Here is a 19,877-nt window from a genome sequence, read left to right on the forward strand (position 1 = left end):
AAGCATAGATTGATTTAAACTAAGCCTCTCAAAGACGTACAATCCAGTTTGCACTCAGGTGATCAAATGTTGAAACTACCTATTTGAGAATGTACTTGAAAATATAGTGATACTACTTAGCTTACAAAGACCTTTCAGCTTTTGACCTTTCAAGTTTCTGATGAATGCAATGAATCATTTCCCCAGAAACATGCACATATATATTTGTACCAATCTGGGGTATATGTGGATCTTTTGATATTTGTCACTGGGTCCTGTGAACTACTTCATGATCCTAAAAAGTATGTTGTTTACCCTAGGGTCGAACTACTTCAATTCTGTGCGTGAGTTGAGCCAAAAAAATTTATGTATGATTGAGCTATCTAAAATTCTTATGCATTTATTGGCTGGCCCCAGTGGCTCACGCCTGTAATCCTAACACTTTGGGAAGACGAGGTGGGCGGATCACGACCATCCTGGCCAATATGATGAAACCCCATCTCTACTAAAAATACAAAAATTAGCTGAGCTTGGTGGCATGCCACGCTACTCGGCTACTCGGGAGGCTGAGGCAGGAGAATTGCTTGAACCTGGGAGGCAGAGGTTGTAGTGAGCCAAGATTGTGCCACTGCACTCCAGCCTGGCGCCTGGTGACAGAGCGAGACGGTGTCTCAAAAAAAAATTATTATGCATTTATTATATCCTTTCATGCATTCAAAGGGACCTGCAAAAAGATGTTGCACCACCTTTGAACTTTCTTTTACACTATTCACCAAAGGAAGTCCTCAATGCTTTCTGAATTCATTGGTTCCTATACATGCTATATTGGACAATATTCTGTGGAGTCAACTCTCTTACTGCTTCATAGTGGAAGAGTCAAATATTTCGTCTCTCTCTGGTGGCTCAGCAGACCTGATGGGTACATTTCTGTCCATCTTCCATGCCTTTCCAAAGGCAGCATGCTATCTTTACTGTGATTTTCACTTTAGGACACTTACTATACACTATCACTAACCTACTCAGACTGCCAGGTATCCTCAAGGCTGGCTGGAAAGGGGGGAATAGCATCAAAGGTATTGATACTTGTTCCAATAATGAGGGCAAACATGCTCTGTGATGCCTATGTAGGGAGAACCAGCCTACTAAATTCTTGGGGCCCCAGATACTGTCAGATCATTGTTTTTGCCCTTCCCTAGGCAGAACCTCATTATCTCTCCATGGGGGTGGACTAGGTACCAGAGCCTCCTTATTGGAGAAGTATTCCTTGCTTAAGGAAACTTGGATTTGCCAAGGCTCTTGAAAGCCTGGAGGTATTTACGCTAAACATAGGATCTAATTAGACAGCTCTAAAAACTTCTTGAGTCAGCAGATCTTTTGCTGTTGCTGCAATAGAACCCTCATAAACTTTCTTGTCCCAGATGCTTTCCCTTAATTAACAGACATCAGCCTTTGTTCTGCCATTTTACTGTGGACCGGATTTCCTGACAGCCACTCCCATCTATCTCTGGCTTAATTTTAGAATGTGTGTAGCCTTTGCCTTAAAATCTCTGACGACTGGAGCCTAGAGAACTCTCTGGTTCTGTCATATCACTTTTTTTGTAAACAAAAGTTAATCACTAATGAATTTCTGTACTATTCTGTGAATTCTCATCTTCCTTATGAGACTGGCCACTATCTGGAAATGGTCGTAGATAAAGGTGATTGGGGTTTTAAATGTGTTGTGGGGAAGGTGGCAGGTAGGACATGTGTAAAATGACATCCAGGCAGTTGAAGAAATGACACTCAGTCTTGGCATAAAGAATAGGACTAGAACCTGGATGTGGCCATGTGTGCCTATAGTCCCAGCTACTGGAGAGGCTAAGGTGGGAGGACCACTTGAGGTCAGGAGTTCAAGGCTAGCCTGGGCAAGATAGTGAGACGTTGTCTCTAATAAAACTTTAAAGATTAAAAAACAGTACAATTTAAGGAGGAGTGGAACAAGATAGCTGAACAAAGACCTTCAGAAATTATTGCCCCCACATCCCTACAGGAACACCAGATTGAACAACTATTCACAAAACAAAGCACCTTTGTAAGAACCAAAATCCAGGTGAGTGACCACACTACCTGCTTTTAACATCATATTAAGTAAAGAGGCACTGAAGAGGGTAGGAAAGAGTCTTGAATTTCCTGTACCACTCTGCCCCTCCCCTGCCAGCAGCACATACTGAAGAATGAATCACAGTTTCTTAATAGCAGAATCGATCAAGCAGAAGAAAGAATTAATGAACTTGAAGACAGGCTATTTGAAATATACACACTCAGAGGAGACAAAAGAAAAAAGAATAAAAAAGAATGAAGTATACCCACAGGATCTACAAAATAACCTTAAAAGGGGAAATCCAAGAATTATTGGCCTTAACGAGGAGGTGGACAGAGAGACTAGGATAGAAAGTTTATTTAAAGGGATAATAACAGAAAACTTCCCAAACCTAAGGAAAGATATCAGTATTCAAGTACAAGAAGGTTGTAGAAAACCAAGCAGATTTAACTTAAATAAGATTACCTCAAGACATTTAATAATCAAACTCCCAAAAGTCCAGGACAAAGAAAGGATCCTAAAAGGAACAAGAGAAAAGGAACAAATAACATGCAAAGGGGTTCCAGTACTTCTAGCAGCAGACTTCTCAGTGAAAACCTCCCAGGTCTGAAGAGTGTCGTGACATAAAGTGCTGAAAGAAAAACAGCTTTTATCCTAAAATAGTATATCCAGTGAAAATATCCTTCAAACCTGAAGGAGAAATAAAGACTTTCTCAGATGAACAAAAACTGAGGGATTTACTCAACACCAGACCTGTGTAGACAAGAAATGCTAAAGGGGGTTCTTTAATCTGAAAGAAAAGGATGTTAATGAGCAGTAAGAGATCATAGTGTACAAAACTCACTCATAATAGTAAGTACCCCGAAAAACACAGAATATCACAACACTGTAATTGTGGTGTGTAAACTACTCATATCTTGAGTAGAAAGACTAAAAAATAAACCTATCAAAACTAATAACTACAATATCCGTTCTATAAATAGATACAACAAAAAGTAAAAAAGCAGGGAGATGAAGTTAAAGTGTAGAGTTTTATTAGGTTTCCCTTTGCTTGTTTGTTTATGTAATCAGCATTAAGTTGCCATCAGTTTAAAAAATGGGTTATAAGATATCATTTGCACACCTTATAGTAACCTCAAATAAAATAACATACAGCAGATACGTAAAAAATTAAAAGCAAGACATTAAAACATACCACCAGAGAAAATCAACTTCACTAAAAGGAAGACAGGAAGGAAGGAAAGAAGGAAGAGAAGACACCAAACAACCAGGAAACAACAAACAAAATTGCAGAAGTAAGTCTTTACTATTAATAATAATATTGAATGTAAATGGACTAAACTCTCCAATCAAAAGACATAGAGTGGCTGAATGGATTAAAAAAACAAGACCCAATGATCTATTGCCTACAAGAAACATACTTCACCATTAAGAAGCACACTGCAATCCATAAAAGTTCTTGTAGTTATTATTTTTGGTAGGTTCAGCTTTTATTTTTTCTATTCCAGATATGAATAGTTTACACACCACAATTACAGTGTTATAATTTCTGTGTTTTTCTAGGTACTTATTATTACAAGTCATTTTCCACTCCTGATCTGGAGTTTCTACTCCAGATGTGAGTAGTTCACATACCACAATTATAGTGTTATAATATTCTTTGTTTTTTTCTGGATACTTACTCATGAGTTTACACATAGACTAAAAATTAAGGGATGGAAAAAGATATTCCATACCAATGAAAACAAATAAACAAAAAAAGCAGTAGCTGTACTTATATCATACAAAATAGATTTCAGGACAAAAACTACAAAAAGAGACAAAGAAGGTCATTATGTAATGATAAAAAGGTCAATTCAGTAAGAGGATGCAATAAATATGCATCCAAAACTGGAGCACCCAATATATAAAGCAAATATTATTCGAGCTAAAGAGAGAGAGAGATCCTAATTCAATAATATTTGGAAACTTCAACACCCCACTTTCAGCATTTAACAGATCTTTCGGACAGAAAATTAACAAAGAAACATTGGCCTAATCTGCACAATAGACCAAATGGACCTTATAGATATTTACAGAACATTTTATCTGAGCTGTAGAATAAACATTCTTTTCCTTAGCGCATGGATCATTCTCAAGGACAGACCATTTGTTAGATCACAAAATATGTCTTAAAATTCAAAAAAATTGAAATAATATAAAGCATCTTATCTGAGCACAATAGAATAAAACTAGAAATTAATAACAAGAGGAATTTTGGAAGCTGTATAGACACATGGAAATTAAACAATCTGTTCCTAAATGACCATGAATAAATTAAAAAGAAAATTGAAACATTTCTTGAACCAAGTGAAAATGGAAACACACCATGCCAAAACATATGGGATTCAGTGAAAGCAGTACTAAGAGGAACGTTCATAGCAATAAATGCCTACATGTAAAAAGCAGAAAAGTTTCAAATATACAACCTACCGATTCATTTTAAAAGACTACAAAAGCAAGAGCACACCAAAGCTAAAATTAGTAGAAGAAAGAGAATAATAGAGATCTGAGCAAAAATAAGTGAAATTGAAATAAAGAAATCAATACAAGAGATCAGTGAAATGAGAAGTTGGTTTTTTTTAAATGATAAACAAAATCAACACACCTTTAGCCTGACTAGGAAAAAAAAGAGAAGACTCAAATAAATCAGAGATAAAAAAGAAGATATTATTGATAACACAGAAATTCAAAAGATCATTAGTGGCTACTATGAACAACTATATGCCAATAAATTGGAAAACCTAGGGAAAATGAGTAAATTCTTAGACATATACAACCTACCAAGTTTGAACCATGAAGAAATCAGAAACCTGAACAAATCAATAATGAGTAGTGAAATTGAAGCTGTAATTTTAAAATCTCCCATCAAAGAAAAGCCCAGGACCTAATAAAGCTATTAGGTCTGAATTTTACCAAACATTTAAAGAAAAACTAATACCAATACTACTCAAACTATTATGAAAAACAGAGGAGGAGGGAATACTTCCAAACTCATCTTATGAGGTTAGTCTTTCCCTGATATCAAAACCAGACAAAGACACACAAGAACAGAACAAAATTATAGACCAACATCCTTGATTGATTGATGCAAAAATCCTCTACAAAATGCTAGCAAACCTAATTCAACAACACATTAAAATATTTTCATCAAGACCAAATGGGATTTATCCTAGGGATGCAAGGATTGTTCAATATATGCAAACTAATCAATGTGATACATCCTATCAACAGAATGAAGGATATAAAATATATGATAATTTCAATTGATGATGAAAATGTCTTTGATAAAATTCAACAACCCTTCATGATAAAAACTTTTTAAAAAACTGGGTATAGAAGGAACATACATAAATAAAATAAAAGCCACACACAACAGACCCATAGCTAGTGTCGCACTAAATGAGGAGAAACTGAAAGCCTTTCCTTCAAGATCTGGAACAAGACAAGAATGCTCACTTTTACTAGTTATTCAACATAGTACTAAAAGTCTTAGTGAGGGCAATCAGACAAGAGAAAGAAAGAAAAAAGGCATCAAAATTGGAAAGGAAGAAGTTAAATTATCCCTGTTGGCAGATGATACACTCTTATATTTGGAAAAACCTGAAGATTCCACCAAAAATGTATTAGAAGTGATAAACAAATTCAGTAAAATTGCAAGATACAAAATCAACATCCAAGAATCAGTAGCATTTCTACATGGCAACAGTGAACAATCTGAAAAAGTAATCAAGCAAGTAAACCCATTTACTATTAGTACAAACGCAATAAATACCTAGGAAGAAATTTTGCTAAAGAAATGAGAGATCTGTACAGTGAAAACTATAAAACATTGATGTAAAAAATTGAAGAGGACACAAAAAATGGAAAGATACTCCATGCTCATGGATTGGAAGAATGGATATTTTAAAAATGCCCAAACTACCAAAGCAATCTACTGACTCAATGCAATCGCCATCAAAATACCAGTGACATTCTTCACAGAAATAAAAAAAAAGAATCCTAAAATTTACGTGAAACCACAAAGACCCAGAATAGTGAAAGCTATTCTGAGCAAAAAGAACACAACTGGAGAAATCACATTACCTGACTTCAAATTATACTGTAGAACTAGTAACCAAAACACCATGGTAGTGGCATAAAAAGAGACACATAGATTAATGGAACAGAATAGAGAATGCAGACATAAATCCATACATCTACAGCGAACTCATTTTCGACCAAATTTCTGAGAATATATGTTGGGGAAAATATCGTCTCTTCAAAAAATAGTGCTGGGATAACTGGATGTCCATATGCAGAAGAATGAAACTAGATCCCTTTCTCTCAGCATATACACATCAAAATGGATTAAAGACTTAAATCTATGACCTGAAACTATAAAACTACTAAAAGAAGACATTGGAGAAACTCTCTAGGACCACTGGATTAGGCAAAGATTTCTTGAGTAATACCCCAACAAGCACAGATACCAAAACAAAAAGGACAAATGGGATCACATCAAGTTAAAAACCTTCTGGACTGCAGAAGAAACAATCAGCAAAGTGAAAAGACAACCTGCAGAATGGGAGAAAGTAATTGCATACACTCCATCTGACAACAGATTAATAACCAGAATATATGAGGAACTCAAACAACTCAATAGGAAAAAAATCCAATTAACAAATGGGCAAAATACCTGAATAGACATTTCTCAAAAGAAGCTATACAAACGGCAAATGGGTATATGAAAATATGCTCAACATCACTGATCAGAGAAATGCAAATCAAAACTACAATGAGATATCATTTGACCCCAGATAAAATGGCTTTTATCCAAAAGATAGGCAATGACAAATGCTGGCGGGGATGTGGAGAAAAGAAAACCCTGTATACTATTCAGAATGTAAATTAGTACAACCATGATGGAGAACAATATGGGGGTTCCTCAAAAACTGGAAAATTAAACTACCATATGACCCAGCTGTCCCTCTGCTGGGAATACAGTCAAAAGAAAGGAAATCATTATATTGAATCTGTATTCCGATGTTTATTGCATCACTATTCTCAATAGCCAAGATTTGGGAGCAACCTAAGTGCCTGTCAGCAAGCGAATGAATGAAGAAATTGTGAGACATATCTACAATGGAGTACTACTCAGCCATTAAAAAATGAGATCCTGTCATTTGCAACAACAAAAATGGAACTGGAGGAGATTATGTTAAGTGAAATAAACCGGGCACAGAAAGACAAACTTCACATTTCTCACTTATTTGTGGGAGCTAAAAAATTAAAATAATTGAACTTATGGAGCTAGAGAGTAGAATGACGTTTACCAAAGGCTGGGGAGTATAGCAGGGTGGCAGAGGTAGAAGTGGAGATGGTTAATAGATACAAAAATATATAGTTAGAGAGAATGAATATCATCTAGTATTTGATCACACAACAGAGTAACTACATTCAACAATAATTTATTGCACATTTAAAAATAAAAGGGTATAACTGAATTGTTTGTAACACAAAGAAAGGATAAATTTTTGAGGTGCTGGGTATCCCCATTTACCCTAATATGATTATTATCCATTGTATGCCTATGTCAAAATATCTCATGTACCCTGTAACTATATACATTTGCTATGTACCCACAAAATTACAAATATATAAAAATTAAAATGAAAAACATTTTAAAAATAAAACTAAAAAGAACAGGATTACCAACTTGGCTTTATTTAAATTGAATGGATGTTAAATCCCCTAGGTTAGAATATGGAGAAAAGTAGAAGGAATGGGAGTCCCAAGCCTTGAGGAAGAACTCAATTGTTAGCAACAACTAAAGCCAACTCTTGTTGAACATTTACTATGTGCTGGGTAGTGTTCTTAGAGCTTTACATGCAGTAACTTTTAATTCTTAAATGCACATGAAATCAATACCATTATATATGTGTGTGTGTAGATTATATATAAAAGATAATTATATGTAAGTATATCTTTTTATATACTTATCTACACACACTATATATGTGTGTAAAGTATATATAAAATACATATATATATATATAGTGTGTATATAAGTATACATACACATATATAGTGTGTGTTTAAGTATATATGTACTTTGCACATATATAGTTTGTGTATATAAGTTTATATAAGTATATATTATATATAATACATACACACACTATATATGTGTGTGTATATAAGTGTTATATGTAATTATATATATGTACATATATGTAAAAGCATATTTTGCAGATGAGGAAACTGGGGCCAGAGAAGTGAATTTCAGTACATTTAGATTGCCTTAGGTCATGTGGTTAATAAGTAGCAGAGTCAGGATTTAAATTTACACAAACTGGCACTGATTCCATGCAAGGAATAAATTAGAAAAGTACCCAGAAGAGACTAAGGATAACATACTGATCCAGAAATAAAAGGATCTGAGGGATATCTGCCATGTCTCATGGTACTGAGTGCCCAAAGATACTCTTTAAATAAACTCTTGATTACTCATTGTCTTTAATGATTCAGTTTATGGTGTATCTATATTGATGGCTTTTCACTTGCCTCTTAACTATATTATGGTTGGTTCTGTTTATTTCCCTACCTGATTGTAGGCAGACTAATGGAGAAAATAAGGCACTGAAATTCTAGTAATTCTAATAATTAAGATGAAAAGGGAAAAAGTGGAAATAACTTAGTTTTATATTTATTATTTCTAGTTTCACTGCTCTAAAACTTATGAGGAACATGAAAACTGTGAAATGCCAGCTATCCAAATAGTATCTACATTTTGATGCTTAAACTGTGACTGTATGAGTCATGTGCAGATCTTGTACCTGTGTTTCAAGACTTTGGTGCTATAAGCAAATGGAACTTTGCTCTCTGTATCCTCAAGGCCAGCCTCATAGATATGCTCCAAACTAGAATGTTAGCTAATATTGAAATTCTAAATAGTCCATAAAAATTTCATGATGGATTTGTTTTCTCTAATTTACTTAAGCCCTTCCTCTGTTTTTATACATTTCATTGGAGAAAAATTAGAGATTTTTTTTTTTTGGAAATTGAACACCAAATAATAATACGATATTTCAAGTATATGTTAGTTTTTGGCAGTTTATTTTTTGTTTGGATTAAAACTTATAGAATGACTTTTTTCTATATTACTATACCATAATAACATTTGCTATAGTAATATTTTTGGTTAATCATTTTGAAGCCAAAAAGTAGAATTAGTTACAATGTAATCTCTATAATATATTAGAAAAACAACAACAACAACAACAAAAAGATCAATATACAGATAGTACCTAACCCATTCAAGGTGCTTAAGAATTTGGATGAAGAAATGAAAGACTAAGTAATAGAATTTTGTAGGTGAAAATGGGCTGAGACATTACCTAGCCTGAACTCATAATTTTATACACATACAGTGGAAACATGCCCAGGAAGCTGAAGTAATATGGTCATAATGGAATTGCTTGCTGGTTGACAAAGTTGAATTCCTGGGCCAGGAATCCTATTTTTTAGTTTGGTATCTTTTCCACTGTACAAGTGGTTTTCACACTCTGCCTAAATTGGAAGCAAATGCCAGCACTTGGTCTTTTGAATCTCTTGGATGCTTCCCTCTAAGTTTGATTTTTAGTGTGTCAAGCAGGTCAGGCAAGAGGCACAGCTCTTTAGGTCAGAGGTGTATAAACAGCTCACTTAAGGAGACTGTAGCTCCTGGAATCGTCTCTGTCACTTGCCGTAAGTTCAACCACACTGAGTCACAGGCCCCAACCTGGGCAAATGCCATAGGGATTTATCATTTAGGCCAAAGATAAAATTCTCCTTCCCTGTTGTTGATGGAGCTTTCTGCATGAGAAGAGTGTTTTATTTGTGTCTTACAGTTTCTTTACTGGGTAGAAAGGCTAAATGAAAAAAGGGATGTTCATAGGAAAAACTGTGCTAAATAGGTCAGCAGTGTTACTTTGTCACCTGAAGTTTGAGGCCTGAAAGTGAAATGATTTCCTGTTTGAACAGACATCTGATTATGCTAGAGAAAGTGGCACTCATTCTGGGTTGTATCCTCAGTTTCTGAAACAGTGCCTGGTATGAAGTCTCTGTGGAAGATGATTTGAAAACCACCTTTTCAATATAATCTCAGTTTACCAATTAGGGAATTATCAATGCATCTTCAAAGGATAAGACCATACCAATGTATCCATGTTGTGCATTTTCTATCATACTGTTCTTAAGTGTTCAGTTATTAAAGTTACTAAATCAACTGAAGTATTTGGATCAGATAAAATTCTTTAAAGTTTTGCTTGGGTTTAGAAAAGCCTTTTCTTACGAGGTGAGTAGTCTAATGTATCTCTCTGTAATCTTACAATATGTGAGACACTTTATATACAAAATAGGAGAAAGGTTGGATGGAATATTTTGATAAATGGTCTGGCATGTGTAGTAGCTCTGTGAAACCACTTGTAAATTTTTGGGATGGGCTAAGTTATAGCAGATACAATGAGTTGGGCTCTGGACATATAAAGATAAACAAGATATAGTTCAGTTTTCTATGACCTCACACCAGTGAAAGTGGGAAGAAGAGACAGATATAAATAGTCATACTTCTATTTTTGTACTGACTTAGTAAGTTGAATCATGTGTCAATTACTATGGAGTTCTGTTACAAGATGAATCACTCTGGTAGGGGTATGATGATATAATACTTTAGTTTATTCGTGGAGGAAGAGTATTTCCCAGGAGAAAAATTTTGGTAAAGGGCATTCCAGCTGGAGACGGCAGAATGGATAAAGCCTTGAAGGAGGCAAATAGGATAGTTAGGGAAGAGTAAACCCTTCGGTGTGCTTACAGCCATGGCTACACAGAAGTGGGAAATGCTGGTGAAGATGGGGATGAGGGAGTGAAGTGAGTTGAGGCTAGAAAGGGATGTAGCAAATATAACTATTATTCGAGAACCCAACTGTGCAAAAATCATAACTTTTATTTTGTGTAACATAATTTCCATTTTGAGTCCCTCTTCAGTAAATGTGGCAGAAACCCAGTCTCAGTTATTTTGGGATAGCCCTCACCTTTCCCAGGAGTGTGTCTTGGAGGCCAACATAGTTTCAGATGAGTGATAAGGCCAAGTGTTGTTTAGCATCACCTACACAGGCTTTCCATCAAGCTCTCTTGTCCTCCTCTCTTAAAAACTTTGATGTCATTCTGTTTCTTCAATATCTCTAGGTCCAAGGAGACTCTTGGAAGCTGTTCTAAAGCCATCCCTTCAACTCACTACACATTTCCTTTTCTAAGGTCTTGCTCTAGGGTCTGCTTTGGTAGCAAGAGGCAGGGCATCTTTTTCCTGGACACTCGAATGCCTATGCAGTTATCAATTCTCGACTACTTATTTTCTTCTCAGCATGTGGAAAATATTTTTTCAGTCTAAAAGACTAGAGCTTAATCTCATGAAATTTAAACAAAATATTCTGTCATGCTCAGCTTCTTTCTTCTTCAACCCTCAAAGGCATAGTCTTTGGGAACATAAAAGCCAAGAAGAAACCTACACAATATATTTTTTTAATGCAGCAGCAACCCTCTCTGAAGACAGTGACTGCATAGTGCTCTAGCTACTGAAATGAGGAGATAGGTGTGGGGATAAAGAAAATATCTGATAAATCATTGTTGACACTTCAAATATATTTTCTTTCATGAGCATATTTTGGCAAGATTGCAAAGGAACTAACGTGATGTATAGTGGATCTTGAGCTTTGTCCTTTATTCAGTGGACTGTCATTGATGGAAGTGCTATGATTATATTTTTGTTTTCAAATATAAAATCTGACAGCAATATGAAGACCTAACTTGGGTAGAAAGACTAGTTAGGAGGCTTTTGTTACAGTAGAGGTAAGAAATGATGGGGACTCAAACCAGAGCATTAACTGTGAAGAGAGAGAGGAATTGAATAGCTCTAGATAGATTTGGGAGTGATTGAAGCTGTGGAAGTGGCTGAGGTCAGCCTGGAGCCTGCATGGAGTTCTGGGAAACACCAGTGTGTAGGAAAGAGGGAGAGCATAAGGGGTCAGTGCTGAGATTAAGGGAGAAGCATCAGAGTGGTAGAAGTAGAAGAACCAGGATAATGAGGTCCTACATACTGGTGTTAACCTTTAATGACAGTCCACTGCATAAAGGTTTTATAAAGGGGAGTTCCCTTGCACATGCCCTCTTGACTGCCACCATGTAAGACATGCCTTTGCTCTTCCTTTGCCTTCTGCCATGATTGTGAGGCCTCCCCAGCCATGTGGAACTGTGAGTCCATTAAACCTCTTTTTCTTTATAAATTACCCAGTCTCAGGTATGTTTTTATTAGCAGCGTAATGACAGACTAATACAGTTACATAGGTAAACTTGTGTCATGGGTTTTTTTTGTGTGCAGATTATTTCATTATTTCATCAAGTATTAAGCACTAGTACCCACTAGTTATTTTTCCTGATTCTCTCCCTCCTCTAACCTTCCACACTCTGAAAAGCCCTGGTGTGTGTCATTCCCCTCTGTGTGTCCATGTGTTCTTATCATCTCCCACTTGTAAGTGAGAACGTGTGGTATTTGGTTTTCTCTTCCTGTGTTAGTTTGCTAAGGATAATGGCCTCCAGATCCATCCATGTCCTGGCAAAGGACATGATCTCATTATTTCTTTATTGCTACATAGTATTCCATGGCATCTGTGTATCACCTTTTCTTTATCCAGTTTGTCATTGATTGGCATTTAGGTTTATTCCATGACTTTGGTATTGTGAATAGTGCTACACTGAACTTACGCATGCGTCTGTCTTTATAATAGAATGATTTATATTTCTTTGCTGTATACCCAATTTTTTTTTATTGGTATGCTTTGACAGGTGAAGCACATATAAAAGGAACTTGGTGCTAGACTTGTCTTCTATGTATTTTGATGGCTGAAACTATAGGTATGGTATAATTAAACATATAAACATAAAGGAGGCAATTTTGACATTCCAGAACATTTTTTACTTTTTGAGCTATGTAGAAATGAATGTATACTTAAGAAGCCATCATTGGTGAAGAACATTTGTTTAAATTCTCTTGGTTTCTAATCTTGAGAATTGAGAAAACTGGTAGTGGCAATGAGTAGAAAACAGATATTTAGTTAGACCTGAAAACTGGTCTTGATTTGGTAGTGACATACTAGCAACAATTAATATTATCTAGAAACATTTCCTGGCTAAATAGAGGAGACAAACAATCTATAATGTAAGGTTTTCCAAGATTGATTTGGAGAAAAATCCTCACCTGAATATTCAATATCCTGTTTCATTTTTGAAATTATGGAGCGGAAAAAATCTTACAACTGATCGAAATAAAAATTCAATCTGAATAAGTTTCTTGTTGTACTGACATAAGACAAAGCAGTCAGGAATCCCTCTTGAATGTTTTGCTATGCCTCTGCATCTTTTTGTTTCTTCCTTACTTTCTGTCTTACTCTTTAGCGGAGTTTTCTCTAGGGTTCTGTGCTTGGCCTGCTGTTTTCTCCTTATCTGCCAGCCTGTCCTTATGGGTAAGGAGAGATGGATTTTTTTTTTTTTAATTTCCTGAATTTAGCTATGGCCTCTAGCTCATGAATCCTAAATCTTTAGATCTGAACTCTCTCTAAAACTGGAAAGCTACAATCTGAATACTTACTGGACATCTTCAATTGAATGTGCTAGGAACTGCAAAACAAAAATGTTCAAGATTGAACTAATAATCTCTCCTCCGACCAGAGCAGCTCTTTTTGCTGACTTCTCTTTTCCCACCATGACACTAGCATTCTGCAAATGCTGAGGCTTGACGTTTTGATCATTTTTAATATTTTTACTCTCTCTACTTTTATTCTGTCAGTCGCTAAGTCCTATAACTTCTTCCCCTATAAATTTTGTAAGTACTTGCTTTCTTTCCTCTTCTTATTTAGACTATCTTTCCCTACATAGTTCTAGTAACTGAAGTCCCTTCATCTCTCCAAATTCCGGTTAATCATGTGCATTGCTGGTGGCTAAACTCTCATAGAACATACTTATAATTATATCCTATTGTGCTCAAAACTGTAGAATGACTGCTGGTCTGTTTTTCTTGCACCGTACCTGCGGGACCCAGATTCTCTTTCCAGCTACATAACCACCTCCTTCCATCGACACAACATACTCCAGTCAAAAACAGGCTTACCCATTCTTCAAACTTGCCATTGACTTTTGTCCATATTGTTCACTTTGCTAGAAATACTTTCTCCCCTCTTTCCCATACCTGTCGAAATCAGACTCATCTGAAACAGGCCCTTTTGTTTTAACATAAATTTTTGCAGGCTTGATTGTGACAATTTATCCTATAAAATATTTACTCTTTGCATATTTAATAACGTATGTGTATAAATATGTTTAACACAGCGTTGCTTTTAACTGTAAAATACTGAAAACAACTGAAATAGTTGTAACTTTGAAAAAATAGTTACACACATACATATACTGATAGGAAAAAGTTTGGTCACAGAATGTAAACTATGACTCCATTTTTAAAAAATAAATGTGTGTATTTGTGTGTGTATACATGCATACATAAAAGAAAATCTAAAAATGTACACACCAAAATGTTGAACAGTGCTTGTGTATCTCTCTCTCTCTCTGTGTGTGTGTGTGTGTGTGTGTGTGTGTGTGTGTGTGTGTGTGTGTGTTAGAGGTAAAGTTATGAAATACTTTTATAATGTACTTTTTGTCCAAAAATGTTAGCATTTGCTAATATTGGGTGATAAGCACACTACACCATTCTTTGTATTTGGTATTTTTAAATAAGAATAAAACTGGAAAAATGCAGTGTTAGATTTTAAATATGTACCTTAGTGCCAAGTATGCGTTGAGATTTATCAGGACAAGAGATTTTTCTTTTATGGCATCTTGGAGTCATATTCCAAAAAGTATTTTAATTCAAGGACACTGATATTTCTGCTGACAGACTACCTCTTACCAAATGTGGGTTTCTTCTTGCAAATAAACATCATTGAATTTAGTGTATATGTGGTTGCATACAGCCAGCAGAGAAGTAGTTGAATGAATGCCATAGTGCTTATACACAATTAAAACTGAGTCAGTTTGACCTATTGTTGTGTAAATCATTAAGTGAAATGAGTTTGATTCATTTTTATATGCTTATTTTTAATGGAGGCTAAAGAGACATAAATGGTGTATGTTTGTTTTGTGGTGGTCTAGGTTATATGAATATTACAGGGGCCTTCGAGAATCTGGAGGAAGACATGACCAGGTAATTGGACATTCTCCTTAATATTGTTAAGCTTTTCTATATTCATCAAGTTGTAGCAATGTTTAAAATTTTACATTATTATCATACTTTTTTTTTTTTTTTGAGATAGAGTCTCACTCTGTCACCCAGGCTGGAGTGCTGTGGCACGATCTCAGCTCACTGCAACTTCTGCCTTCCGGGTTCAAGCGAATCTCCCGCCTCAGTCTTCTGAATAGCTGGAATTATAGACCTGCACCACCACACCTGTTTAATTTTTGTATTTTTAATAGAGATGGGATTTTCACCATGTTGGTCAGGCTAGTGTCGAACTCCTGACCTCAGGTGATCCACCTGGCTTGGCCTCCCAAAGTGCTGGGATTACAGATGTGAACCACTGTGCCTGGCCTCATCATAGAAATTTTGAGGAGAACAATACTATTGTTAGGTTTTTTAGGAGGATACAATGTAGATCTTTTTTAAAGAAAAGAATTGGCTGCATAAGGTATACTAAAGTTAGGGTTAAGCTTAAAATAGATATATATGCATTGATCAACATAGAATATATTAATATATAGGGAAATTAGAGGAGTTTAAAGTAGGCTTAAAATGCAGTTGAATTAAGAATCATTATTTTCTATATATTATATATATGGGTCTGTATATGTATGTGTGTATATATATGCCAGGTGTGGTGTCGCATACCTGCAGTTCTAGATACTTGGAAGGCTGATTGAGAGGATCACTTGAGCCCAGGAGTTCAAAGCTGCAGTGAGCTATGATCACATCACATCACTGCACTCCAGCCTGGAGAAAAGAGTGAGACCCTGTCCCCCGACCCCCCAAAAAGAGAGAGAGAGAGAGAGAGAGAAATTCATTATTTTCAATGGCTTATAATTATTAATTTGTTTGCTGGATGTTTTCAGACATGACATGATGATGAGAGCAGCCAAAAGGAATTTTTTTTAACTCAGCATATGATTGTGAACAATGAAATGAAACATCCCAGAATAAATATAGTCGCTGTATTCTTAATTCACACTGGGGAAGCTTTTGGTTAATGATTTACATATCTTGAAGTTTATTCCCCAAAACAGCTTATAACAGAGGTCCAAAGGTACATGTAGGTGAATCAGAAGTAAATGATTCTACCTTATGGTATAAATGATCTGGTACATTTGAAAAAAATGGAGACACATTTTTTTCTTTTTCTTTTTTTTTTTATCGAGACAGAGTCTCACTCTGACCCCCAGGCTGGAGTGCAGGGGTGTGATCTCGGCCCATTGCAACCTTTGTCTCGCAGGTTCAAGTGATTCTTGTGCCTCAGCTTCCCAAGTGGCTGGGATTACAGGTGTGTGCCACCACACCTGGCTAATTTTGTATTTTTAGTAAAGACAGCATTTCGCCGTGTTGCCCAGGCTGGCCTTGAACTCCTGACCTCGGTTGATCTGCCCACCTCGGCCTCCCAAAGTGCTGAGATTACAGGTGTGAGCCACTGTGCCCTGCTGAAAATAGAGACACTTGATCATATTTTGAAAGTTGAGGAGCAAATACCTCCAAATATTCCTGTGGAGAGGCATTGTTTTTAACATTGGGAAAAATGAAACACAGTGTCTTGTAATCATCATGTATGTGCTTAAATATAAATACATTTTGAGTAAACATATACTGATAGTTTAAAATATATTAACTTATTCTCAAAGCATGAGTTCTACTTGTGATACGGGGTTTCTTTTAGCTATCTCTTGCTATATCATGAACACTTAGTAATTAGTGATTGCGTTATCTATTAACTAAAACTTAGTGTTCTAATTACATCTTCCTTGGTAAATGCATTGTAAGTTACAAGGTAGAGTTTGATGGGCGGAGTACTGAGTTGTGAACAGCAATGTCAGAGACTGTCTGCATGTTACCTAGTCATCTTTATAGCTTCTGCATGGTTCACACACACAGTTTAATTTGAAGACGGCAAGTAGTGAAGTTTAAAAAGTGGAAATATTGGAATACTGTGTTTCATTTTAGAATGTTTGCCTTTAACCTAAATATGAATTGTTTATCAAAGCCCAAGAATTGTTTGCTTTTTTAAATATGAAAACTCAGAAGAAGGAAACATTAATTCAGTATTTCTAGATTGATCAAGGGTCTGGTTTTAAGACAATACTCATGTTTTTTAATGCTAGAATTTAAATTGGAAGGGCCATTATTTGATTCGTTAAGCATTTTAGGATAACTCATGATGGCCAGTTGGGCAAATGATACAAAACTACTTTTTAAAATTTTCAGTTGTCTTTTGGCATCTAAACTCTGTTAGATTAATAGCCCAAGGAATAATCCCTAGTCTAAAAGGCTAAGGGATTATTTCCATTTATCAATCCCACTTTCTGACAAGTTCTGTCACTTCTTTTCATCCCCCAATGTGCAGAGACCTGCCCAATGTGCTCATCAACTGATGCTGATGTGACGAAAGTAGACAATATTATAGTGGTGGGTCTTACCTGATGCTGTGATTCCCCAAAGTACCACACCATCTTCACAGTAACTGGCATTCTCTGAGTGCTTACTATGTGTTGGGAACTGGTCCAAGTACATTTCATACATGAGTATTTTCATCTCCATTTTACAAATCAGAAAACTGAGGCCTAGAAAAGTTAAGTAGCTTGCCTAAGACTATACAGCAGTGAAGTGAGCAGCTGGGATTTGAGCCAAAGCAGAAACCATTCTTAACCATTCCACTGTATTGGTGCAAACATAGTTGGACGGTGACTATCAACTCTGCTTGTTACAACCCCTTCTTATTTGTTAAGGATGGTGAGATACCCAGATAAGTGAAAAAATAGGAATGAATGGTCTCTTTGGAAAAGGTACATTGATTAGGAAATAGCACATGCAGGGTTCTTGTTGTTTTTCAGGTATGCCTATTACTACAGTGGAATTGGTGCTGGAGTGCTGGTTGCTGCTTACATTCAGGTTTCATTTTGGTGCCTGGCAGCTGGAAGACAAACATACAAAATAAGAAAACAGTTTTTTCACGCTATAATGCAACAGGAGATGGGCTGGTTTGATGTGCATGATGTTGGGGAGCTTAACACCCGGCTTACAGAGTAAGTATTTAGTTTTATGTTGAACTTGGATGTGGTTCTTATTCTTAGTAAAATGAAATAGATGTCATCACATCTGTTAGGAGATGTTAGTGTACCACTCGAAGGTACTTATCAGACAAAATTCCTTCTAAACAGCAACTGTGTCGTTGTGTATCCTTTTGTTCCTAGTACCTTGACAGGGCATGAGGGGACCTGCATGACTAGCATTGAATGAAGGATTGAACTTTGCCAGAATGAAAAAATTATCTGAGAGTGTGCAGCAGAGCAAAACAAGATACTTTCTGGGGAAATTTCTGAGCAATTTGAAATTCCTGGGTTGAATACTTCTTGTGTATACCATGTCCATTTTCTGGGGCCATGTAGGCTATGGATTTTTGTTGTTAATGACAAATATCCTAATAGAAACTTATACCCTGCTAAATAAAACAAAGCATAGGCACAATACCCTGCTAAATAAATCAAATCACAAAAGGCCCTACACTCAAAACAGGCTTCAGGAAAAAAGTTGTTGTTTACAATTCTGACATTTATTTCTAATACTATCCTGTTCTTTTAGTGATATCTCCAAGATTAATGAAGGAATTGGTGACAAAATTGGAATGTTCTTTCAGTCAATAGCAACGTTTTTCACTGGGTTTATAGTAGGATTTACACGTGGTTGGAAGCTAACCCTTGTGATTTTGGCCATCAGTCCTGTTCTTGGACTGTCAGCTGCTATCTGGGCAAAGGTAGGTGAAGCCTGTGATCCAGATTTTGAACTGCATCTTCTCCCTTCCTGCTCTCACCCTGTGGAAGGGTCTTTTTACTACATGATGACTTTGATTCTGTACTTGTTACTTTTATATTTTCTGTTCAAAATCAGCTGGATGAGCATATCCAGTCTTACTGAGTACTATCCCTGCCAAGACTCCATGCTGCTCTTGGCCATGTGATTATTTGGGGAAGGGATGAGAAAGAAGGGAGTAGCTCTCATGTCTATCTTCTGCCTTTGTAAGAAACCAACCAACCAAACAAACAAACAAAAACAAAACAAACAAAAAAAACCTTACTGAGTTCCAAAGAACCGTGCTCTCTACTGGATGATCCCCTATTCACACTGCAGGTAGAGACTCAAGTTCAGTGAACAACACGTGTCCCATTCAATTAACTTTTTTTTTTTTACTTTTTTTTTTTTTTTGAGACGGAATTTCGCTCTTGTTACCCAGGCTGGTTCGCTCTTGTTACCCAGGCTGGAGTGCAATGGCGCGATCTCGGCTCACCGCAACCTCCGCTTCCTGGGTTCAGGCAATTCTCCTGCCTCAGCCTCCTGAGTAGCTGGGATTACAGGCACACGCCACCATGCCCAGCTGAATTTTTGTATTTTTAGTAGAGATGGGGTTTCGCCATGTTGACCAGGATGGTCTCGATCTCTTGACCTCGTGATCCACCCGCCTGG

The 19,877-nt window shown here is 36.3% G+C and overlaps 1 protein-coding gene across 1 annotated transcript in view; it reads left to right on the plus strand.

The window, feature by feature from the left end:
• The window catches only part of ABCB1 (ATP binding cassette subfamily B member 1), a 105,746-nt gene that overhangs the window by 17,790 nt on the left and 68,079 nt on the right, over positions 1–19,877 (plus strand). Inside the window, exons 6-8 of the mRNA XM_032253036.1 lie at positions 15,314–15,365; positions 18,251–18,442; positions 18,999–19,170. Coding sequence (XP_032108927.1) covers positions 15,314–15,365; positions 18,251–18,442; positions 18,999–19,170 — 416 coding nt within the window. The remainder of the gene's footprint in view (positions 1–15,313; positions 15,366–18,250; positions 18,443–18,998; positions 19,171–19,877) is intronic.

Source organism: Sapajus apella, unplaced genomic scaffold (assembly GCF_009761245.1).
Source record: "Sapajus apella isolate SASKATOON/1434 unplaced genomic scaffold, GSC_monkey_1.0 scaffold81, whole genome shotgun sequence".
Lineage (NCBI taxonomy): Eukaryota > Metazoa > Chordata > Mammalia > Primates > Cebidae > Sapajus > Sapajus apella.